The sequence below is a fragment of the Manis javanica genome, chromosome 9, assembly GCF_040802235.1.
Source record: "Manis javanica isolate MJ-LG chromosome 9, MJ_LKY, whole genome shotgun sequence".
NCBI classification, from domain to species: Eukaryota; Metazoa; Chordata; class Mammalia; order Pholidota; family Manidae; genus Manis; species Manis javanica.
The window spans coordinates 75889162-75914296 of NC_133164.1; the positions used below are offsets into that span (position 1 = coordinate 75889162).

Sequence of the window (25135 nt, forward strand, 5' to 3'; positions counted from 1 at the left end):
ATTGCTTGATCTCTATTTTTATTTGGTCATTGATCCAGTGTTTATTTAGGAGCCTGTTGTTAATCCTCATATGTTTGAGGACTTTTTTATTTTCTTTGCGTAATCTATTTCTAGTTTCATACCTTTGTGGTCTGAGAAGCTGGTTGGTACAATTTCAATCTTTTTGAATTTACTGAGGCTCTTGTTGTGGCCTAGTATATGATCTATTCTTGAAAATGTTTCATGTGCACTTGAGAGGAATGTGTATCCTGCTGCTTTTGGGTGGAGTGTTTTGTAGATGTCTGTTAGGTCCAACTGTTCTAATGTATTTTTTAGTGCCTTTGTCTCCTTACTTACTTTCTGTCTGGTTGATCTGTTCTTTGTAGTGAGTGGTGTATTGAAGTCTCCTAAAATGAATACACTGCATTCTATTTCTCCCTTTAATTCTGTTGGTTTTACATATGTAGGTGCTCCTATGTTGGGTGTGTAGAAATTTATAATGGTTACACCTTCTTGTTGGACTGACCCCTTTATCATTATGTAATGTCTTTCTTTGTCTCATTACATTCTTTATTTTGAAGTTTTTTTTGTCTGATACAAGTACTGCAACTCCTGCTTTTTTCTCCCTATTGTTTGAATGAAATATTTTTTTCCATCCCTTCACTCTTAATCTGCATATGTCTTTGGGTTTGAATTGAGTCTCTTGTAGGCACCATATAGATGGGTTTTGTTTTTTTATCCATTCAGTGAATCTATGTCTTTGGTGCATTCAGACCATTTACATTAGGGTGATTATCAATAGGTTTGTACTTATTGGCATTGTAGGCTTTAGATTTGTGGTTACCAAAGGTTCAAGTGTAACTTCCGTACCATCTATCAGTCTAATTTAACTTACCTTCTATGCTATTACAAACACAAAGTAAAGGTTTTCTCTTTTACCTTAATTTACTTCCTCCTCCATTATTTATTTATTAGGTATCATATTCTGTACTCTTTGCATATCCCTTGATTTACTTTGGGGGTAGTTGATTTCATTTTGCATCTGCTTAGTAATTAATTTTTCTTTCTTTACTGTGGTTTCATTTCATCTGGTGACAGCTATTTAGCCTTAGGAACACTTCCATCTATAGCAGTCCCTCCAAAATACTCTGTAGAGATGGTTTGTGGGAGGTGAATTCCCTCAGCTTTTGCTTATCTGGAAGTTGTTTTATCTCTCCTTCAAATTTAAATGATAATCTTGCCAGGTGGTGTATTCTTGGTTTGAGGCCTTTCTGCTTCATTGCATTAAATATATCATGGCACTCCCTTCTGGCCTGTAAGGTTTCTGTTGATTAGTCTTATGATAGCCTGATGGGTTTTCCTTTGTAAGTGATCTTTTTTCTCTCTCTGGCTGCTTTTAATATCCTTATCCTTGATCTTTGCCATTTTAATTATTATATGTCCTGATGTTGTCTCCCTTGGGTCTCTTGTGTTGGTAAATCTGTGCACCTCCATGGCCTGAGAGACTATCTCCTTCTCCAGATTTCAGGAGTTTTCAGCAATTACCTCTTCAAAGACACTTTCTATTCCTTTTTCTCTGTCTTCTGCTTCTGGTACCCCTCTAATGTGAACACTATTCTATTTGGATTGGTCACACAGTTCTTTTAATATTCTTTCGTTCCTAGAGATTCTTTTTTTTCTCTGTGCTTCAGCTTCTTTGCATTCCTCTTCTCTAATTTCTATTATATTTACCATCTCCTCTACTACATCTAATTTGCTTTTAAATGCCTCCATTGTATGTTTCATTTCAGATATTTTATTTCTTAATGATTGAGTGTCAGTCCTAAATTCTTTAGCCCTGAGTTCTTGAATATTTTTCTGTACACCCATGAGCATATTTATAAATTTTTTTTGAAATCTTTTTCCAGAAGACTGAGGAGTTCAGTTTCACTTGGCCCATTTTCTGGTGTTTCTGGGATTTTGGTTTGAACCAGGTTCCTTTGACATTTCATATTTTTATGTGCCACCCTCTTGTGCCCAGAAGCTCTACTCTTTGGAGCTGCTGAGCCCCTGGAGCAATGTCGGGTGTTGCAGGGGAGTGGTATTGTAGCCTGATGGGAGAAAAGAGCTGTTTCCTGCTTCCCAGCTGCTGTGCCTGTGTTCACTACCACAAGCAGTGGGCCAAGCACACATGTGTAAGTTTCTATGCTTTACATTTGTAGCTGCTGTAGGTGGGGCATCTCTCTGGTCAACCTGACACCAGGGAAGGGGCTGCTGATTTGCAAGCCATTTCAAGCCAGGAGGGAGGTGCTGCAGGCAGCATATAATGGTGGGGGCCTCAGATCTGCATAACCAGCCAGGGGGATGGAGCACCTGAGGCTCTTTAAATTTCCCAACCTGCTGGCAGAGTGCGCCTGGACAATTTTCTTCACTTGTTCTTTCTCCTGAGCAGAAACCTCTGTGCAATCCTTGCTCTTTCAGCAGCCCGCTTGCTGTGAGGAAGCCTCTCAGACTGCCTGCCTTTCTTTGGTCCCAGAGCAGCCAGTTGTGGATCCCTGTTTTCCATAAGTGGCCTGAATCTCAGTCTGTCCAAGTATTCCTCCTGTCTTAGCTTTCCAACTTCAGTAATCTCCAGAGCACTATGCAATGTAGGTTCATGCTCCCAGAGCAGATCTCCAGGACTGGGTGTTCAGGAGTCCTAGGCTTCCACTCCAGCCCTGCTCCATTTCTCTTCCTCCTGTTGGTGAGCTGGGGTAGGGGAAGGGCTTGGGTCCTGCTCAGTTACAGCTTTGGGATGTTACCCTGTTCCATGAAGTCTGTTCTTTTCTCCAGGTGTATGCAGTCTGGCACAGCCTACTTTCCTGTTGCTCTTTCAGGATTAGTTGTATTAACTATATTTTCTTATTATATGTGGTTTTGGGAGGAGGCCTCTGTCTCACCTCTCACACTACCGGCTTTAATCTCTTTCTGATCCATAGATTTGTAGATTGTTGAATTTCATAAAAGTGAATAAAGATTAAGGTAACAGGTGCCTTTCTCACCTGAGAGTAAATGTGGTTTCTGAATCAGTAAATACTGTGACACAAACAAATCTAAGCAACTTACCAAAGTCTTAACTTTCAGTCTGCTGATCTACACATACTAATTCTTCTCTTTAATAGAAAAAGTGGCTAAGGTGGGTGGGCAAATGGGCAATTTTAGAGTTTGACTTTCTCCCAGCATTGACTTGCTCCCCACCCCCAGTTTATTATTCATCACAATGGTAAGAGAGCAAGTTTCATTTTTCAAAGTTTAGGAACTGTGGTTTTAAATGCAGGGCTCTGCTTACTTACATAAAATAGCTCTAATTTCTTATATACTTTTCTGGTAGCTTAAGGAATCATCTATTAGCATAAAAGCTTTATTTCCTCATTTGTAATCACTGGAGACAATCTGTGCTATTCTTTCAAACCAGAGTGTAGTTACAAAGCATGAGCAAGGTCAACCTTGAGTTTAGGATTTGCATTTTAAGTATGGATTAACTTGTAAAATGGTGAATAACATTACAGGATATTTTTAAATGAGGAAAAAGCACTGTATCCTTTCTTTAAAATTTATGTAAAGTCAGGATAAGTTTAGAAAATTCAGTGAAACTTCTAATACTTAGTAATATTCGATCTGACATATATTAAATAAATAAAATAGACTCAAAGACCAATAAATTAAACTAAGATTTTAGTGACCACCGGGTTCAACTAATATTTTACAGGTAATATCCCATGCTGTTTTGAAAAAGTAGAAAATTCAGACCAAAGATTTTTGTCCTTTATAAATAAAATAGCTTTCACCTGATTTTTCCTTAGACTATCTTGAAATTTTTATACCAGTAATCTGAGTACTGGTTATAATTTTCAGCAATACTATTTAATTTTAAGTCCTTGTAATCTATCACCCTGTAGAAATCTTGTTTTCTTTGAGGCTTTACTCTAAAATTATATTCTTTTAGCCAACTTCTTTGATGAAATGAATGTGTAACAAAATATTTCTATTACTTTTTTCCAGCATTATTGAAATAGTGTGCATATTAATATGCAACATTTTATATAAGTTTAAGTGCACATGTATCAACTTGATACACTTGTATACTGCAAAATGACTGTAAAGTTAGCCAAAACCTCCATTGCATAACTACCATTTCTTTTTAGTTGTGAGATATTTCTATTTCTTGAAGTGAAGAAATGTGTCACTGTTGGATTCAGTCTTGTACTGACAAACTTCCATACATCTCTAGATAAAAATGTAATGTTAAAATATAAGGAGTACCTCTAAATATGATAGCATACTGTCTTATTTGAAAGATGTTTCTATTACACCTTTTGTGTCACGTAAGTGTGTACACTTCTAGGGTGTACATGAAGAATATAATGTGGTGCTACATGATAAGAATAAGTGTGCAAGCATGTGTCACCTTTCTGAACTGTGATGGGAGAAACTTTCTGGTACTGTCTTTCTTGAAGTAATAATTTTTGTAACTTTCTGGAGGAAGCCCTTGGAACAAGATGACCAGGGATGCATCACAGAGTTCAGAGATAAAGGGAAAGGAAAAGAGTGCTCTTGTCTTGACTGTCAGCTGTTCTAAAGCATCAGTATTTGAGATACACACTTTTAACCAGATATAAAACACAGAAGTATATAATGGGAGAAAAAATTCTACAGAAAATGAATATGAATCAGGTGACATTACAACTTTTTTCCTGTCTTTCATTTCTTTGATAGTTTTGATTCCTTAGGAAAATCTATAATTGTTTAATTTTTTCTGCTCCATTGTAAATGCTATGCAGCTGTTTCTCTTGCTGTTTTTCTAAAATAAAATAACTAGAATTTTGAGAAGACATCCTTTCAAAAACAATCTACTGCTTCAGAGTACAGAAGGAAAAATATTAAAATTTTAAACAAAAAATTCTAGAATCACTGCATTGCCAGAACAATTTTGTCCCTTAGCATTTAAGTTGCTTATTCTGAATAATGTGTATCTACTGCTCCAGCAACTGTTAAAATAGTTTTGTGAGGTGATAAAGGACATTTAGAATGTACTTTGTTGAGATGGAGATTTAAAGCACTGTCTCCCAGATCATTAATACTGAGATGTTTAGCTTTGCTTAAGAGTGTAAAGGAAGTAGGAGGTTGCTGAATCTTGCTAAAAATTCAGCTCTGAGAGCATTTACCTTTAATATCATAATCTAAAATTATTACCTTCAACTATTACAGAAGGGTAAATTGGTGTGCATAAACCTCTGTGATTGTATTGTAGTGATCAGGCAATTATTATACAGATGGTCCCTGATTTACGATGGCTTGACAACCATTTTTCAACATTATAATGTTGTAAAAAGTATACACATTCAGTAGAAACCACACTGAGAATTTTGAATTTGGCTCTTTTCCTGGGCTTACAATAGGTAGTCCCATCCTCTTTTGTGCTGCTGGGCACGTTGGAGAGCCGCAGCTAATAGTCAGTCTTGACATCATTGAGGATCAACAACTGGTACCCTTACAACAATCCTGTAATCATATGGCGATTCTGTGTTTCACTTTCAGTACAGAATTTAATAAATTACATGAGATATTCAAGACCTAGTATAAAATAGACTTTGTTTTAGGCGATTTTGCCCAACTGTCAGCTAACAAGTGTTCTGAGGACTTTAAGGTGGGCAAGGCTAAGCTATGATGTTGCTAGGTCAGATGTATTAAATGCATTTTGACGTATGAGGTTTTCAATTTATGAAGCTTTATGGCAGTGTAAATCGAGGAATATCGACTTACATGACTTTCAGTACATGTATTGTAGCACAAGTAATTTTATAAATGTTACTTGGTGATCTTAACAGTTTCATATCTGCAAGAGAGTTTTCCCCTTCTGTATTGATATACACTTTAGTTGTCAAAGTCAAATCTACCATTTTTCATACTTGAAAAGTCTTCCCAAAACTGTGCCAACTTTCATCTTTAGAAAATGAAACTTGTGAATGAGGCAAGTCCAGTTGTTTACAATTCAAATGACAGTATGAATGTTTACAGAGCACGTCACTTGATAACTTGTTATCGCACAGTTTGTAATTGTGAGCTCTCTAGTCTTGGAAAAGTCTTCTGTTTGGAAATTCCTGTCAACTGTTGTTATCTTTTGGAGGAATTTCCATATAATTTTGGATGGTTAAAACAAGGGAGAAATAGTGGAAACTATGGTGCATTCTTAGCTAAAATGAAGAATCTTTTTCCTTTGAACACTTGGGTCTACATTAAAAAAAAAACTGTATTGTGAGCAGTAAAATTCTTGAGGCAGAGGACAGAAGCCCGGATGACTGAGAGTCAGTGGGAGGTGTGGGTTATCAGCAGAACGTGGGGCAGCTGGAAAGCTCATTATGAAGGATATTGAGTGTCTCCAGCTCCTGAGCAAAGGCAACATCATGCCTGGTGAAGGAGCAGTTGCTATTCTAAGTTGCTTCCAAGGCTTTTCTAGCTCAAATCTTCCTTATTGACAGTTCAAAGGCACTTTTCACCTTAGGTCAGGATAACTCACTTAGATGTAGCATTCAAAGTCCCCATCAGCTTGGGTGACTCCTGGGTAGCAACTTCATACATGAAAAGTAAAGCAGAGAATTCAGCAATCTCAAATGTCATCAGTTAAATGGGATAATTTCAGACAAAAGTAAATGAAGTTGGATTTGTAGAAGTGGCTTTATTTTTTTTTTAAGTTTGAATATTTGTCATCTATTGCTGCTTACAAACTGCCCAAACATTTAGCAGCTTAAAGCCACAAACACTATGTCAGAGTTTCTGGGAGGCGGGCATCCAGGAGTGGCCCTGCAGGTCGCCTGTGGCTCAGGCTGTCCCCTCAGGCTGCTGTCCAGGGGTTGGTTAGGGGGCAGTTTCTGGAGGACCTGCTTCCACGCCAAGTACTGTGGCTGCTGGCTAGTGAAGGCTGGCGACCAGCTAGAGACCTCAGTTCCATGCCATGTGGGCCTCTCTGCTGGACAGCTCACAGCCTGGCAGAGAGAGCAAGGGCAGAGGCAGAGGAGCACCCAGGAGAGGGCCACCGAGTGGTAGCTGATCCTCTCACCATCTCTGTGCACTGGAAGTGAACCGGGGGGTCCAGCCCACACTCAGAAGCAGGGGATTACACATGGGTGTGACAAACAGAAGGTGGCAACTACCTGGGGCTGTTTAGAGGCTTCCTCCCACCCTGGGTCACCCTTGTCCACCGTACATGCTTTGGACTTGGCTGTAAATAATGGTAACTAGAGGTTATGATGTGAGAGACAAAAATAGGTTCCTTTCTCTCTCCTCCAAAGTTATCATCTGGAATTTCTTCAGGACACATTTTCACCATGCATAACCCAAACCCTTACAGAACTAGGTGACAAAACAGAAACAGCAACATACATGCAGATTGCTCACCGTCCTGGGGACAGAAGGCTCTGCTCAGCGAGCCCTTGATACTTAACTGGGGACAAGACAGAACTGGGGGGTGGACCTGAAGCCAAAGTGAGGCTGCAAAGTCCGGGCAGCACAGACTCAGGAACTGAATACTCAGTCCTAGGCAGTGTCTTTGCTGCACTTCCTACTCGTGCCTGCCTTTCCATGCACAGATGGGAATAATAACAGTCTCTTAAAGGAGGATGGTGATAATGTGAGTTAATACATGTGACGGGCACAGATCAGGGTGCACACATAGTGAGCACTATCACCAATATAAATTAACAGCAGGTAATCACACTGTGCATGCTCTGTAAGGTGATATGATCCTACAAGTGTGTTCTATTTTTCCCTTTACCACAAATGCACAGAATTAGGTAATTTGGTGCATGATATATTAACACTAAAAAACCCAAAAAACCACTAAGGCTAAAAGCAAAGCAACATTATAGCTAGTTAGCTTTATTTTGGGCAATGTCAGTTGTGATGTTTTTACACTCTCTACACCCCAACAGCCTGATTTCCACTTTAGATGCCCTCCCGTCTTTGTCTTTCTATTTCCCATTTATTCTCTGTCCTTCTTTTCATGAGCATGAGCACCTCTGTGAACTGGGACTGGGGATAACAGAGATGGTCACAGACACTTTCTTCTCGTTTCTTCCTATTCTGTGTCATCTCTTCCATCGACAGCCTTACCTGAACGTCTCAAATGCCCACCAACCCCACTTACTCTCTATTTTTGTAGCAATTGTAATTTGCACAGCCTAATTTATAACTTATTTATGGCCTGCCTTCATTCAGGTATACTGATGCTGTCTTCTTCATTAGATTTTAAGAGCAGGAACCATGCATTTTAATTCTCCATTTCTCATCATGATCAATGTAGTGAACACAGAATAAATGCTCAACTTTTTACTTCCCAATCGATGTATCTACTTAGGCAGTGATATTGTTTGATCCAGCCATACCTGATGCTGTCAGCTATGTGGTCACATGCACCCTGGTCTTGTCAGCTTGACATTAATGATGTTCTTTCTTTTTTTTTCCAACCACAGCATGTGCATTCCGATACAATGGGCTCTCCTTTGTCTACCTCATCTACCTCTTGCTCATCCCTCTGTTCTCAGAACCAACAAGGGTGACAATGCAAGGTAAGAGACATTTACTATTCCATACCTTAGTCTGAATGCACTTTTCTGGGCTTGGCTTGGCTATCTGATGGTGTCTAGATGCTGTCTGTGTAACATGCTGGTCCAGTGGGAGTGGGTGTCATACATTTGAACAGCTGCAATTAGAGTGGTGTGGAACTTGGTGATACATGCTTTTGTTACATACACAGCTGTTCTCCCCATGGAAGCTCTTAGTAGGTCTTTATTAGTTGGCTTGCAGCATATCTGGAACATTTTGGCTAGTTAAGATGAAATCAATGTATTGTCCCTAAAGTAAGGCAGATGGTGTGACAACAGGGCATGTAATTTGCATATTGGATTGCAAGGGAGAATGTGGTGGCAAGTGGAAAAGAGGCAGAGAGTGTCTTACATATCTAAGACAGGCAGCAGGAGAAGTGGGTGGGAAGTCAGCTCCATCATGACTGTTGATAGAGTAATTGACTCTCGTACATATGCTCATTCAAGTACTGAAAGTGAGTAATTTGTGGTGGAGGGATGGTTACTCAAGCAGTGACTGCAAATTGTTTGACCCTTTCCCAACTGCTTGACAAGAATCTGAAGGCATAGAAAAGAAGAGTGACTACATTTTCTGAGGTTCCTATTAGGTGTGGTTTATAATTTTATGTGGTTTATAAATTTATGTATTCCGCATGTATAAAAATTAAACCACACTAAGTAAATATAATGAGTTGTTTTTCAAAACAATACCATCACAAGCAATAATGCCTTAGGTGAGTCTGACTGCCTGCCATATGTTTACATGATATGAACATTGCATCAGACCCAGCCTATGTAGTGTCAGAGCGCCCTGGGAAAGGCCACTGGTGGACGCTGCCAGCTCTGGGGGCAACTCTGCAGGAAAGAAGTACAGACTTGGTGGAAACAGCAGCATATAATGACTCTCTTTCCCATTGCCCTTCTTAACTATCACATTTTATCCCTATTATGACCACTCGTCTAGTAATCATGACAGCAGATGCTATTTTTCCTGCCTCAGGAAGAATCTAAATAGTAGCTCTTTGGAGTTGCTTAAATCTTTAGCACATAAAGTGAAGGAGTACTAGAGAAATGTGAGTTTATACAAATCCTCAGGCCAAAATTACATTGTTTATGGGACCCTGTCCACTCTAGCTTCATTTCTAGAGTTTAACATAAAGACATAAAACAGAATAGTTTCTGAAGCAAGTTTGTAACAGACAGGCAACTCCTTTTTCATGGTTTGGAGCTCATGTTTCAGAGAAAGAAGGTTTCATACACGTTCAGAAAAACTACTTTAAAAATGAGTGCCTGTATATATTCCATTAAATTTTGTATTGCATTTCTGTCAAGGTGTCCCCTTATTGTTCTATCTGGAAATGATGTAACTGGGCTCCCCCACTTCATTCTTACAGGACAGTGCCTGACTCTGCCTTCTTTCCAAACCAGCCCTCTCTCTGCCAGGCTGCCTCAGTCCCTATAGGGTAGGATGTGCCACTGTGTCAGAAGTGCATGACCAGAGGCCCACTGCATATGGCCTGGTGTCTGGGGACTGACACTGTGAGGAAGCTCATAGTTGAATATAAAATCTAAAGCAAAAAGTTTCTGTCTTCTATGTTGGGAAATATCCTGAATTAACAAAATGTTACAAGTCTAGGACACAAACAAAGCATGGTAAGTGCACAGACGTCTGACAGTGTAAGTGCATGGGGCTGCACCTAAGAGGAGAGGAAGGGAAAACTGGGGAAACCTGCAGGCATGTTTCCAGTTAGTATCTGGGAGCAGCATTGTGATTGTGTGTTTTCCTCTTTCCTGCATTTCAGTGCCAAGAAGCATGACTGATAGTCAACATAACCTCATTTATTTATTTGTTTGTTTATGGAAATGCAGAGGGACTCTAGGAACGGATGTCCCACATGTTTTTTTCTGAATACATAGGACTCACAATCCAGTTTGTGTTTTGAGACATTCACGTGACTATTTCTGGTGGCGTGAGGTGCAGGGCCTCGGAGCCCATGTAGTGTGGATGCAGCAGGGGCAGACCTGGAGGAGAGACACACTGTGATGTTCAGGGAAACTTGGGCTCAGTCACGCTCAGGCTTTGAAATTTGTGTTCACACTCACGTCTCAGAATTGATAAGGAAGTGCCGGGCAAACCGCGGAACCATTGGCAGGCTGTGCACCGTCTTCCCACAGGCTGTGCCTGAAATGGAAGCCAGCTGGAATCACTGCAACCGCCTCAGGAGCAGAGGCCCCTGTGTGTATTGCCAGGACCACATGATGATGCGGGCTCCCCTGACCTGTCACGTGGTGTGAATGTGACAAGCTGCTCCATGACCCTCTGCCCTCGTTTGGTCTGTTGGACCCTTTTTCTCTTGTGTGATTACTTTCCCCATAATTATGTGGAGGGGCCCTCCGAGTTCAGTGGTTCTTTAGCATTCCTCTTGGCTAGTCCTACAGGAATCCCAAGTTTCCCACTGTGGTTGTTAGGACAAGGATGTCCACTTTATTTTGATGTCAGTGTCATTACGGGACAGAATGTCTGAGTGCTGTTGAGGCTTTTCCACGTCTGTAATTAAACAAAGACTTGCTGTAAGGAAAGAAATGGCTGTGTTGTACAGGAAGGAAGACCAGGAGCAGTTGGTTATATGCTGAAATGTTATCAAGTTAAAAAAAGGAATTAGAGTGAGGCTGATTGCTTGGGGCTCAATGCACTTGCCTCACTGGCAGTGTCGCCTTGAATCGCAGAGGTCTGCAGGCGGGGCAGCTTTGAGAGGTTACCAAGCTTACTCCACAAACAGGGTAGCATCCCCTCTGCATGTCCACTCTAGTCTCTTCTTCACTCCAATGGTGCCAGGGGCTCCCTGTCCCCCTGAGAAGTCTCAGGCAGTTCTTTCTAGAAAAGACCTGAGGTCTAACTCCCCCAAACCCAAGTCATAGTTTGCAACTAGAGCAATAAAGGGAGAATTAGCAGAGGCTGGAAGGTCACTTACATAATAACACTCTGAAGGGATTCATCAACGGTTGGCCTTCAATGAAATAACTCTGTAAGGCTTTCACAAACCTCAGATTTTAGAAATCTCATTTTTTAATTAAAAATATTAAAATGTGAAATTATCTTTTTTTTTTTTATTGAAGGGTAGTTGACACACAGTATTACATTAGTTTCAGGTGTACAACACAGTGATTCAACATTTATATACATGATAATTCTAGCTACAAGCTATCACCATACAAAGTTGTTACAATATTTTGACTATATTCCTTATGCTATACATTACATCCCAGTTATTTATTTCTTTTACAATTGGAAGTCTGTATTTTTTTTTTTTTTTGTAAAATGTGAAATTATCTTAATGGAATTGTTCTAGTCAGGGTCCAACCAGAAAATCAGGAACAAGTCTAGGTATTTCAAAAGGAAGGAATGTAATAGGAGGAACTGGTTGCTAACAGGGTTGAAAGAGCTAAGAAGTTCAAAGGAATGTGGGGGTAACCTGGACAGGAGCAATGCATGAGGGCCAGGCGGTGGAGGTGGCACGAGCATAGCTTAGAATCAGAGCCATGTGCCAGTGCTAGAATCATGGGGGCAGTCAGGGAATGTATCTGTCAGCAGGTGCTGGCTGGCCCTCTTAACTCTTACTTACATAAATCAAATGAGATAGTCCACATTAATTGCCAATAAACTGCCCATAGCTTTTCGATGTCAGGATGGTGGTGGGGTGACCATCTTCCTCTCAGTGTTTCCACCAGATAGAGAACACCATTAGTTATTCAAGGCCTTGATTTTTTTCTGTTCCATCCAGACAGACTTCCTCTGATGAGATTTTCTCTGTCAGAATCTCTTCTAAAGTGAGGTGGGCAGGATGCTGAAGGTGACTTCCCAATCGCCTCCCAAGACCAAAGCCCCAATTCCTCAGCTGCCAGGAGGCCTTGTCTGTGACAGCTCACAGCAGAAACCCCCTCTGCAGGGAGCTGCCACCGCACACACATGTGCGTACATGCACACGCACAGGAGGGAGCCCATACTCAGTGATTGGTCAACACTGTGTGCAAAGGCCTCCAGTCAGGAAAGCTCCTGTGGGGTCCTGCCAAGTGCAGAGCACCCCTCGGCTGAGGCCCCTCTGTGAGACAGCCTCCCTGGTCGGAGCCCGCTGTCCTCAGGCCCTGACAGCTGTGGCCGCCAATTGCATTGCCAGTAAACTTCCGTGCGCACCCGCAGGGTTGGCCCTAGAGCGGGGACCCCGGTCCCAGTGTCTGCTCGCATGGAAGGAAACGTGTTGGTGGAAGGCTGGAATTAGAGGGCAGAGGACTGGAGCATGGCACATGAGCCGGAGACCCGGTAACATCCTCGATACCCCCATGTGAGGGTGCTGACCTGCCACAGCTGTGTGGCTCCAGGTCCGAGCCTGTGACTTGCTTTCTTTCGGCCAAGCTCCTTGTTTTCAGATGGGCCCATACTCTCCAGCTTATTAGACTTTGTGAACAGATATAAATTTCAGGCAAACATGTAATTATTACACAAGGAGTACTTATTATTGGTAAATATTATTTAGTAAATATTTACTGGTGGTTGTGAGATTCACATAGTGTTGAACTGGCATACGTGTCCTTGCAGTTCCTTCCCCAGGTTTCACATGGGTGGCCCCTCCCCAGAATTCAGATTTATCACATGTCACTTCCTTAGAGGTGACCTCCCTAACTAATGCCCTCCTACCCCATTCCCATCTTATTTTTCATAATATGAACCAGTTTTATTTTTCTCAACATTTGTACCTACCTAAAATTATTTACGTAAGCAGTCCATCGCAAGAGCTGGTCTGTTTCTTTGCATGGTCATCCCTGCAAACCTCCTCCACAGGATGGATCCTTCTTCTGCCCCTGGGTAAAATTCTAAGCTGTCCATGGAACTCATCACTAGCCCTTCTAAAGTGAAAATGTCCCCTTGTCACTTTGGTGTCCCCATCAGTCTCCAATCAGTAATTCCTACCCCCAGGCCAGTATAAAAATTAAACTTGTAACACATTATTTAAAACTAAAGCTTCTCTCTGCCAGTGTGTCCCTGCTGCCTCTAACCTGTCTGTGTGTTGGTCTCTGTCCCCACACACTTGGTCGTGCACTCCAGACATGGAGAACAGGCACCAGCATTCCACCACTGCTCATGTGCAGTTACTTTCCTCTGCTATCATGGCCACTCCAGCCAGCCTCTCTTTGTGTCTCTTAGATTTCTCTGGCAGGAGTCATATCTCAGTGTAACATGTTCCCTGCGCTCACAGGGTAGTGTCATTGAAGCCCCTCTCACTAGGCTTGGAATTCTCTCTATGAGACCCAAGTCTCTCAGCTTCTCCAATATTCTCTTACATATCTTCGTGGGGCAAGGAACCATTGGTTGAAAACAAATGTCCCTTGCCACAGTATTCATTGGAGAAGGAGGGAGTGCTTGCAACCATGGCTTGGTTCCTCAGCCTTTGAGGGTCACACCTGCAGCTGAGTCAGAGTCCCATTTTAATACATTTATTTCCCCTCTAATATGTACATTCCAAAATGGCAAGGATTTTGCTCTTTTGTTTATGGCAGTGTTTCAGGACCCAGAACAGTGTCTGGTGTATAGTATGCAGTCAGTAAATATTTATTGAACAAATGAATGAATGAACTTATTCCCAGAGTCTAGCATTCTAGAAGCATCTATGAACACAGCTACATTTCTGTGCTTACCTCAATTCCCATAATAGCAAATATCACAGAGAGTTTCTTGCATATATATACCTGTCCTCTGAAGACAGAAGCTGTGGGATTTTGCTATTTTAGATTTAATTGGGATCAGAGGATCATGAATAATTGAAGCAATCAAAATGGTTTATATTTTTACTTATAATGATAGGCATTTTATTTAAGCATACAATAAAGTAGGAAGGGAAATAAAACTTTTCTTGCTATTCACTTAACAGTTGCTTTGCATTCAGATTGAGACTGTATTCCATCAAATATTAATTAATATATAAATGACTTCAAGTGGTACAAATGTTTCACATTGATGAGACATTAACTTCTTTGATCAGACACATAATGGGTTCCTTATACTTTAATGACATAATGAGTGCACCACATTGGCCAATATGGTGGAAATGTTTGTATTTGTTTGGATGGACTATAAGTAATAGAACACATGAGATAGGAAGAAGGCCACAGTAAGTACTCAATATATATTGTCTAATAATACTATTACTATTATTATTTTGAAGTACAACATTATTATTTTGGACAACAGAGTGAACAAGACTTAGAAATCTCAGTCTCAGGTGTATGACCATAACCAATCTTCACCTCAGGACTTTCCATAGTGCTCTACAAATATCCACTAAAAATTATGTGACTTCTAGCATTTCTTGTTAAATAATATTTAAGTTAAATAATCTATTAATAGAGGGCTAGTAGCACTGCCTACTAAATACATACTGTTTACATGTATCAATTTAATTTTCACAGCAACCTTTTGAGGGAGCTGCCATTCTTATTAAAAACTTACAAAAAAACCCCATCAAATTACAGGTGAAGACTGAGTACCAGAAGGGTTAAGGACAAGCCCTAGGACACCCAGGTGTTGTGTGGGTGGCTACGCTCCTAGCTGCTGTGTTGTTCTGACTCATGCCCAGGACAGAACAAAGTTCTATGGGGATTTGCAAGGGAGGAGGGAGGTCTAGTCATTTAATGAACATTTGTTGGCAGATAGATTACCAGGCCCAGGGTGCAAGGGTCTGTAAGGAGAACATGAGTATATTTAAAGGAGATATTTTCATTTGCATTGGTGCAGATTGATGACATATGTGTATAATATTTAGAAAATATATCTTATTAAGTGTGACTGGTTATTTCTTTCAACAAATATTAATTGAAAGACTGCTCTTGACAAGATACCATGTTTGGGTTTGTGGAAGCTCAAAAGGAGATGAAACACAGTTCTCCAATGGAGTAGCCTCCCAAACATGTTGGGTTTTGTGTTTCTTATTAAATGTTAAATCTTTAAAAAAGGCTGTCTTTGGAGGCCAGTGAAGTTGTCATTTCTCTGAAATGATCTCAAATTACTTTTTTGCAGTTGATTTAAGAGTCTGCTATGAAGCAAGTGTCTGAAGGTTACTCCTCATTATAAACGAGTAGGTTTACATTTTATTTGAATGAGAACAGCATGGTTGATATACATGAGTGACAAATACATATGGAACATCTTTCCATGATATTTGTGCATATACATAATCTAGGATGTTGTTATGCAATGAGATACCCAGAGGAGACGGCAGCGTCCTAAAGGAAGCTTGATTAACTAGATTTGCCTTAAAATCCTTACTATCATAGGCAGCACCTACTTGACCCAGCCCAGAGACTCAGATGTAATATCTGGAGATGTGCTTGAACTGAGAATGTTAATAATAATAAAAGTAGCCAAATTTTATGCCATAGGTACTAGAAAAGGTAGAACCTCCATTCCGAATGAAAAAAGTAAACACATGTATAATGAAGTCAACAGGATTGTAAATCCACTTAACAAACTGGGAATCTGCAGAGTGAGGTATCTATGCAGTATCTCCTCCTGTGAAGGAGTTTGTAAGTAGTAATCCTCAGTGAGACTCGGTCACGTTTTGGCCAGTCTGGATGCCTGTTCTCTCGTCATCCCACTTCACCAAGCCTTTTCATGTGTCCATGGAGACCATTACCCATGAAGCTGGGATAGACTGCCTCATTTCATGGACCTGACCATAATTTCTTAGTTTTTAATTCTGTACATGCTCAGATTCTCTTTGTTAATGTGTTTTCTTACAGGTTGGGGTGGATATAAGGGTCTTATACATTCTTTTGGGGGCTACTTGAAAAGGAATTCTCCAAATTGAAAGACTGCAACACTTCCTGGGCAATATATTAGCCACTGACCTGCAGTATGAATATTGTAGAAGCCTCATCACTGAATTAGATCATATGTGAAATGTTAATGTCACACACACACACACACAAACACACACACACAAAGGGATTTAAAGATGATTGTTGTTTAGGGTATGTAATAATTTCTAATGACACTGTTGTCTTCTTGTCCAAGAAACTGTTCTGATTCTGAGTGCCTTCATTCCAAATGTTCTCTCAGCCTGGGCGCACTGTCAGACACGGGAACGGACTCCCACTAGGGGAGGAAAGGGAAGGGCCTGTGCAGGTGGCACAGGCAGCTCAACCCCTCAGCAAGGCCAGCAGGGTTGCCCAGGGAATAGCGACAGAACCACCCACACCAACCCTTTATGGGTTGCTGGTTTTGTGGCGATTTCCTCCTCCTCATTATGGAAACACTGGGTATCTGAAATAACTTTTTTTCCTGATAAACTTTTCTTTGTTATTCTGAGTGAGGTAGCAATTTCCCCAATACATTTGCTTGTGTTTACACTCAAAAGTTATTAACAATATATATTTTTTCTGGTTATTGAGATCTCTTTCAACACTTGGAAGCAGGGATGGAATCAGAAAGGGGGGCAGTAAAGAAGAGTTTTGATTGTGCTTTGGTGACAATTGTGAGCAAGTGAAATTTTTAACAGGCCAAGTTAACTTTTGTAAACTGTTGCCAAAGTTATTCTAAGATTACTGGGGGAAAATAAGGTATTTTATTCTATCCAGCTCTGAACAAGGGTCCTAGTTTAAGAGGAAATTGTACTAACCATGACTAGTCATAGTGTGTGCAGGTGTGTATGTGTGTATAAAATAATCACCAAAGGGCCTTATCCTGAGGTTCTGACACAGGATACACTTTACCAGATTCACTAAAGCACCTTGAGAAAAGAAAAATGAGGTTCAATTTGTCTGCATGAAGAGGCAAAGAGGTCTGTAACTCATAAAGACATATTTAGACGTCAGGGAGGAAATAGTAGCAGGTATTTAAAACTGCTCACATCTGGTTTTTGTTAAAACACTGTGAGTCTTTATACCATTAGGCTTATTATTACCATGTTTAATTATGTCATAATAAAGTAAAAAGCAAAAAATGTTTAATTGAGTGAATTATTTTAAAGTAAGTGTTTTATTAGTATCAACTCATCAGCAAATGAATGCTAACAAAAATAATTATATGCTTGTTTCTTGAATTTTTGAATAAATAATTATAGTTCTTTTAGGTTATTTTAGGGGTCCTTTTTGGGAATGGTGCAGATGTAATATTCCACGGCTGTTTTAAATTTGGCAAACACTATTCAGTCAGACAGGGAGTTTCAGGCAACACATATAATTCTCAGCTCAGGAAACATTGGGTTGTACTATTATATGACTAAGGAGAGGTTTCTAGAAGTCTCAAACTTTGTGCTTTATTTGGCTATGACAAACCAAACCAACAATATGACCTCATTTATTATTTAGATGCTGTCCTATCATTATTGTGTTTGTTTACTTGAACTGATATCAGTCTGTTGATCCCCTCTTCAGATTACTATTCTTTTGTTTATTAGTTTGACAGACGTTTACAGGGGCCTACCCTGTCAGGCTTTGTAGCAGCGGTTGAACATACTCAGGTAAATAGGCCAGGCTTCTTGTCCTCAGGATCTGAACGCAGCTGTGTCATTTGTTAACTGCATGGTCTGGGACAAGGTCCTTCAATCCCAGAGTCCTGTTTTCCTCCTATGTTGAGTCCTTGGCCCTGGTCCTGGAGAGAACATTAGGATACCTGCCTGTAGAAGTCACATCCATGGGCACTTGGTTCTGTGATGTGTGCTGAGTAGACGGATTCAGAGCGCTGGAGGAGGAAATCATACTCCTTTCATACATTCAAAATTTATTGTCCCTTTGAAAATGGTTAACTTTTTTACTGGCTTATGAACATACTTTAAGTCAATGTATTTCAGTTTTGAAGTTAGCTTACTTCAAGGTCTAGACAAGACTAATTTCTGATTGATTCATTTGTTAGTCTTGGCTCTGCTTCATTTCATGTGTAATTTTATTTGCACAGATTGATACAAAATGAACTTTTGTGATGAAAGTTTACATTTAAGTTTCAAACAGTGCTGATTATTAAGTATAAGAAGAATAAGTAGGTAACACATACATGGCTTGTTCTATGCCAGGAAACTCTTTTAAGCTTTTTTGGACAGTAACTCATTTAATTTTACAATACCCCTCTGAGCTAAGTATCAGTATTACTTATATTTTGCAGATAGGGAAACCAAGAAACACACAGAGGTTAATGAATAATTCATAAAATGTACAATTTTTAAAACTGATTCAATGAGTTAAAGCTTCTATTATAAGTTATCTACATAGGCATTTCCTTTATTCGACTATAGTTTACTATAAAGTTAATACAGAGTAAAAATAAATATAAAGATTATTCATGTTGTCCAGGTGCCTTTTGATAATATAAGTGGACAATTGTTCATTAAAACACTTTTTAGTATATTTATTGCAGTAAGCAGAAAAGAGTACACTGAGAATATTGATATAAAATATGCATCCATTTTCTTTTGTTTACATAATAAGCATTTTAAGTGAAGTGGGCCAGACAGCTGACTTGGTGCTAGAGCCACAAGTAACCATACCACTGGTCCTTTTAATCTCATAGTGGCCACTCCCTGCCTCCATCTCTCCTTCCCTTCCTTCCTCCTCTCATCCTCACTCTCTCCATTATTTTTTAAAGTCAACTTTGCCTAAATGTATTTTCTGCATTTGAACATGCCAATACTGTGTACACAGAAGAAGCATTTGGGGAGAGCCATCAAGAGCCTCTTTAGGTGGCCTGGAGCCACGGTCATCAAGCTGTGAGAGGTGACACATGACACTGGTGATCTGGCTTCTGCAGGTGGCACTAGGTGGGAAGGTGGGATGGCCCGGAGGCCGTGTCCGAGTCCCAGACCTGGCGGGAGGAAGGCCTGGAATCTGTGTTCATGTACACTTTGAGGATTTCATGTGTGTCTTCCAGATGTCTTGCTACATCAAGAAAACTTCTTTCTTCTTCGTCCCCTGCAGCCTGGCTAGCCATGATAGTGTCACAGGTTCCCTTTGCAATTGGGTGCAGAGGAATATCACCCTCAAATAGCAACCTGTTGAACATTACATCAGGTTTCTTTGGATTTACTGGCATCTGCAAAATAAAAATTGTCTTCAAAATGCAAGGCCATCTGGCAAGGTAGTACTCCAGTCATTGCAGGGAATGCCTTCACTGCCCCTGCAGTGGGTCTGTAGTGCTCTGCCTGATTTTACTGCCTAGCCCAAGACACACACGTCTTTGGGACCAAGAATCCCATTGATTCTATTGATGGATGTGGGTGGCTAAAGATCACAGCCATGGGCACCCATCTTGAAGAACTGTTCTGAGCTGCAAGGCCCATCTTGGTGGTGGGAATGGCCCCCATTTTGGTGAGTGGTCATTGCCGGGTACAAACATTCTGCACTTTGCCTTGTTCTGGGACAACTCTGTAGTGCTGTCTCAGTGCTAAAGCTTCCTGTGGGGCAGCCTGAAGCCTCTGCAGTGACTCAAGGCACCCCAGCTTCTCCTTTCTCCAGTCTTGCTGTCTGCCCTGCCTGCATGCACTGCCCAATGAATGAAGTGTCATTCAGTCTGTGTGCATGGCCGGAGTGAGTTGTCTAGTAGCCCCTGACGTGCTTGTGTCTGTCCTCTGAGAGCAAGGCAGCAGTCATGAGAGACACTCTGGTGGAGGGTGGGACCCTGGGACAGGGCTAGTAGGCTGGTGGGGGGACATGTGCTGTGGAGCTCAGAGCATCCTACAGGAGCTTGGATGACCAAGAAGGCACATGAAGGCTGAACTCTGACCCCTATTTTTCTGACCAAGAAATCATACTGCAGGACAGAATCATGTGCTTCCAGGGAAAGGGTTCCTGTGGTGGGCCAGCTGTGGCCCTGCAGAGGAAAAGGAGGAGACCGCACGTGGAGGACACGTTGTAGAGCAGTGCACAGTTGACCCCTCTCTAACTCTGAACCATCCTGTGAATTTCCCATCCTAACTTCCCCAGCATTCTTGAGAAATGCCACGTGTTGATTACATAGCAGAACTACACCAGTCGGTACGGTCACTGCATCAGGCTCTCTGGAGGGACCTTGCCAGGCAAAAGCAAACAGTTGAAATGATCTATCATGGCTTTATCACATATTGAGAATCAGAAAGTGTTCAGGTAGTTAGGAGCATAAGAGACACAAGAGCAGAGGAAGTGGCTAATGTAAGGCATGGTCCTTGAGGAGCTGAGTAACGGGCAACAGTCTGCAGGGTCTCCCTGGTCATGTGATACATAATCACTGTCTCTTATCCACAATTACTCGCTAGTGCCTGCAGTAGGTGAGGATAAAGTACCTTTTCGCTGCCATGCTCATTCAATGGCCATGTTATTTCAAGGGTGTGATCATGCACATGGTCTGTGCTGGATACTTTTCCATAAAACTGAGTATTTAGCAAACACTTGTCCATGAATGAGCTGAAAAGTGTGGCAAGGTGCTGATGGGGCTGCATCTGTCTTTGAGCAGCAGTAACTGGTTCTATCAATCAACCATATGTTGCTCATCAAATATTTAGCAGCTAGAGCCGTTACAAAGGCTTTTTACAGGTCTGTGCATATGCAGCAGAGAATGAGACTGGCTTCTGAAAGCTGTACTTGGCTTGGCTTTTTTGTTTGGAAATGGAGCTCCAGTTCATTTTGGTAGGAGAGAGGAGATTGGGGAATAGTTACTTGGGAAATTTAATATTTGTGGTCCAAAGTTCTGCTGATTTTTTTTACTTTTTGTCTAACACCTTAACAACATCTGAATGAACAAGTCCCCTACATTTCATACATGGGGCAACCTATTGTAGGAAGAGAGAACTACACTGAGTGGGGGACTGGATGAAGTGTTGATTGATTGATTGATTGATTGATTCATCTGACAAATATAGTCATGTACTCTTTGCAGATATATGTGAAGAGGCAGTAATACAATAGGAAGCAAAAATAAACAAAGCCCTATAATCCAGAAATTCACTATCTTATTGGTAATACTAAAGATGTTTAATATATTAGAAAACATTCTAAAGTCAAGTCTAAGTCCAATCGATTCTCATTATTCACAGATTCTGTACTTGCAAACATACTTACCAGCTCAGATTTATTTGTAAGCCCCAAAATAATGCTCTCTGTGGTCATCAAGTGGTCAGTGCTTTCATGGTCACTCGCAGAGTAGCAGAAACATTGGAGGTGGCCTCTGTGTGCTTTTCCAGGTGAGGAAGAATAAGGCAACGTTCTGCCTTCTTGTTTCAGCTCTCAGATTGTAAGCAAGTGTCCAGTCTCTTTGGTGCCATGTTTTGTTATTGTTATTGGTGGATGTGCTATTTAAAACGGCCGCCGGTTCAGCCCTGAAGTACTGCCTGGTTTCCTAAGTACAAAAAGCCTGTGATGTGCCCCATGAAGACAATGCATTTATCAGAGGAGTTTGTTTGGGCGTGAGTCACAGTAGTGTCTGTGACTTCAACGCGAATGAATCAGCAATATGTATTGAATAAGGTGTCTTTAAACAGACACACACATAAATCAAGATTGTATATTGATCTGCTGATAAAAATATTGTGATCAGAGGCTCTCAGGAACCTAATCCTGTATTTCCCCTAGGAGCAACGGTTCAGTGCTCTCAGATTCTGGGCCCACGGCAACACTACAGAACATAGCAACCTCGAATAACAAGAATTAACTGTGGACATTTCCCACTAGAATGTGAGAGTTAGGGTTTCTGAAGAATAGAACTAGAAGCAGGAGGTATAACTGTCCTGTTGTATGGAAGTGATTTCTGAAATAATGCAGTTAGAATGTTCTTTGAGGAGAGTTATAACAGTTTGGAAAATAGTGAGGCTGAGGAGAGCTTCTATAAATTTGCTATAACTTCCTCTTTGATGAAGTGTTCTCTATATTTGATATGCAGTTAACAGTGTCTTTTCTGAATTTTGTTCTTAAAGGCCCAGAATTTTACACTTGAGATAAAGTTCTATCCCTGGGAGTGCTGCACTATGTGAGATGTGTGTTATCCTTACAGGCCTGGCTTGGAGAAGCACTGTGACAAGAGCTTGCATTTTAAAACTTTTCAGTGTTGAAATTATTCATTAATTTAATAATAATGATATTAGTATTCATATTTTACAAAGACTTCTTACTTCATAATTTCTTATAATACAACAATACCCTAAGAAGGAGGTATTATTATTTTCCTACCTTACAAATGAGGAACAGGCTTAGGTTAATTTGCCAGATGTCTGTCATATTTTATATGTATCTGTGCATATAATATATAAAATATGTACATACATAAAATTCTTCTAAATTTTTGTATCCCAATTATGGACCTAATATATCCTAATTGTGAAATGTGTGAACAGAATGTTAGCAGGAATCTTGGGTAATGTCAGTACTAACATATTGATGAGACAATTTTCACTTATAATATTGTTTTAAAAAATATCACTAAGCTACCTTTATTTCAGGTTAGGGAGAAAATGGGTGCTTTTTTTCTCCCATGAAGTTCATGAATTATTCTTATTTTTCAGTTCTTATTTAGCCTATAGATTTTTTCCATTTACACAGAGACAAAATGTCCCAAGATAACATACAAATTATGTGTAGACCATACTTATATATATATATGTAGTAATTGTGATTGCTAGGTAAAATGCAGTATGGCCAGTTAAATTTGAATTTCACATAAACAATAAGTAATCTTTTAGTGTAATTTTATCTCAAATTGCATGGAATATAGTTATACTAAAAATTAAATCATTCATTTTTCATTTGATATTCAAATTTAACTGGATGACCTATATATTTTATATATACACACACACACACATACACACACATACACACATACATATATGCTCTGTGTGTATGTACGTTTGTATGTGTGTGTGTGAAGGGGGGAGATATTTCCTGCTTTTTCAAATCACCATTTGCTTGGCTCAGTTTGGGGTCCATAAGATAAGCATTTCTAAATTGCTTTTCAATGCAAAAATTGATCACTTTACCAGCTGTTCATTTATACCATTATAGTGTATTAACAGCAAAACATATTAGAATTTGATCAGGCTGGGATGATAGTGAGCTGATTAATTTGTATCTAGAGTACCCCCACCCCACCTTAATGCCAAAACAATGTTTTAATAAAATGATTTTGGGGTTAGAGACACATTACTGATAAAACTAAAACTGTATGTTATCAGTGGAAGAACAGTCTAAAGAAGTATTTTCTGTATCTCATTTAACTGTAAATTTGATTCAGATTAGAAAGTTGGTTAGAGGTCCTGAGCTATTTTTTTAGCTTGAGGTGCCTACTGACATTTTACCATGTGCTTAAACTGCTGTGGGTTTCATTTCTAGTGTTCCTTTTCCTTCCTCCCACAGTGTCTGACAGCATCTGTGGAGTGAATCCTCCATCGAACACACCCATCGCCTTGGCCTTGACAATTAACTTTGTGATGGAGAGCCTGCTCTCAGGGTCTTTGAAGGCCCACCTCTGTTCCTACCCTACAGACTTCCAGTTAATCCAACTCAGGCAGCTTTACCTCCAAGGCATTAGTGTCCTGCAGACAAGCCACTGAGTAATTGCTGGTGGTGTTTATTTACTCTCTGGCGAGTCTTCAGAATGCTTTTATTGGTGAAGCAGGACAACTTCCTCTTCCCACACTGGCTATCTGACACTTGGCCACACAAGGGTCAGTGGGGCTGTGTGTACAAAGTGCACATAGTTGGCCTCCAGCCAGGAGGCATGTGTGTGTGGGATGCCCACCGTGTGGGACTGGGCTGGGAAGGCTGCCAATCCTCCTGAGATTGGAGGGATGAGGGTCTGTCCTGGGGAGTCATCTCCTAGTGCACATTCCTAAGCACCTCGCTTTGACAAGGGCAGGTTTTTCTTTGGGTGATCTGAATGAAAACGTGTTGTAACACTGGGGAGAGATGGTTGCAGGTGTTCCATATTGCCTTTCCCCAAAACACTGTCGAAGAACAGCATCTTTCCTGGACAGAACATTTGACCTTTAATGAGCAGTGTGAAATAGATGCAATGGATAGAAAATACTCCGATAAAATGGCCATCTGGACAAAGACATCCAAGGCATGGTTGTAATGTGTGAAGAGATGCTCTTCTGCTCAATTCTCGGTGTAATTTTGAAGGTAGCTGGATTTCACACTAAGTGGCAATACAGATACAGAGTGAAGAGATGTTACTCTGTTTGAGGCTTAGGTGAAGAAGGAACAAGCAGATCGGTTCCTTACAGGATTTTTTTACTCCATTTCCCAAATGATATGGCATTTACATTTTCATAAGTTGTATGAAAGCAACCATAATTTGTAATGTTTTCTCACATTATGAAGACCCATACAATCAACATAGCTGGAAAATGATGAGCAAAACTAATCTAAACACAAGAAGACCACAGATGTGGGAGTTAGGGTAAGATAAACAATGACTAACATCATGATTTCCTCCGGTTCCAACTATTTAGTTTAAAAACTGACCTTTAGAAACAATGAGAGTGGCTATCTTGAACACAGGAGGGATTCTGTACTGCTGTTTTTGCTCTGGAACCATGTCTTTGTCCACT

At 40.4% G+C, this 25135-nt stretch overlaps 1 protein-coding gene across 2 annotated transcripts in view; it reads left to right on the top strand.

The window, feature by feature from the left end:
* PIEZO2 (piezo type mechanosensitive ion channel component 2) overlaps positions 1 to 25135 on the top strand; it is a 480163-nt gene that overhangs the window by 72612 nt on the left and 382416 nt on the right. For both annotated transcript variants that reach the window (XM_037001110.2, XM_037001111.2), the window contains exon 2: positions 8466 to 8561. In XM_037001110.2, coding sequence (XP_036857005.1) covers positions 8466 to 8561 — 96 coding nt within the window. The remainder of the gene's footprint in view (positions 1 to 8465; positions 8562 to 25135) is intronic.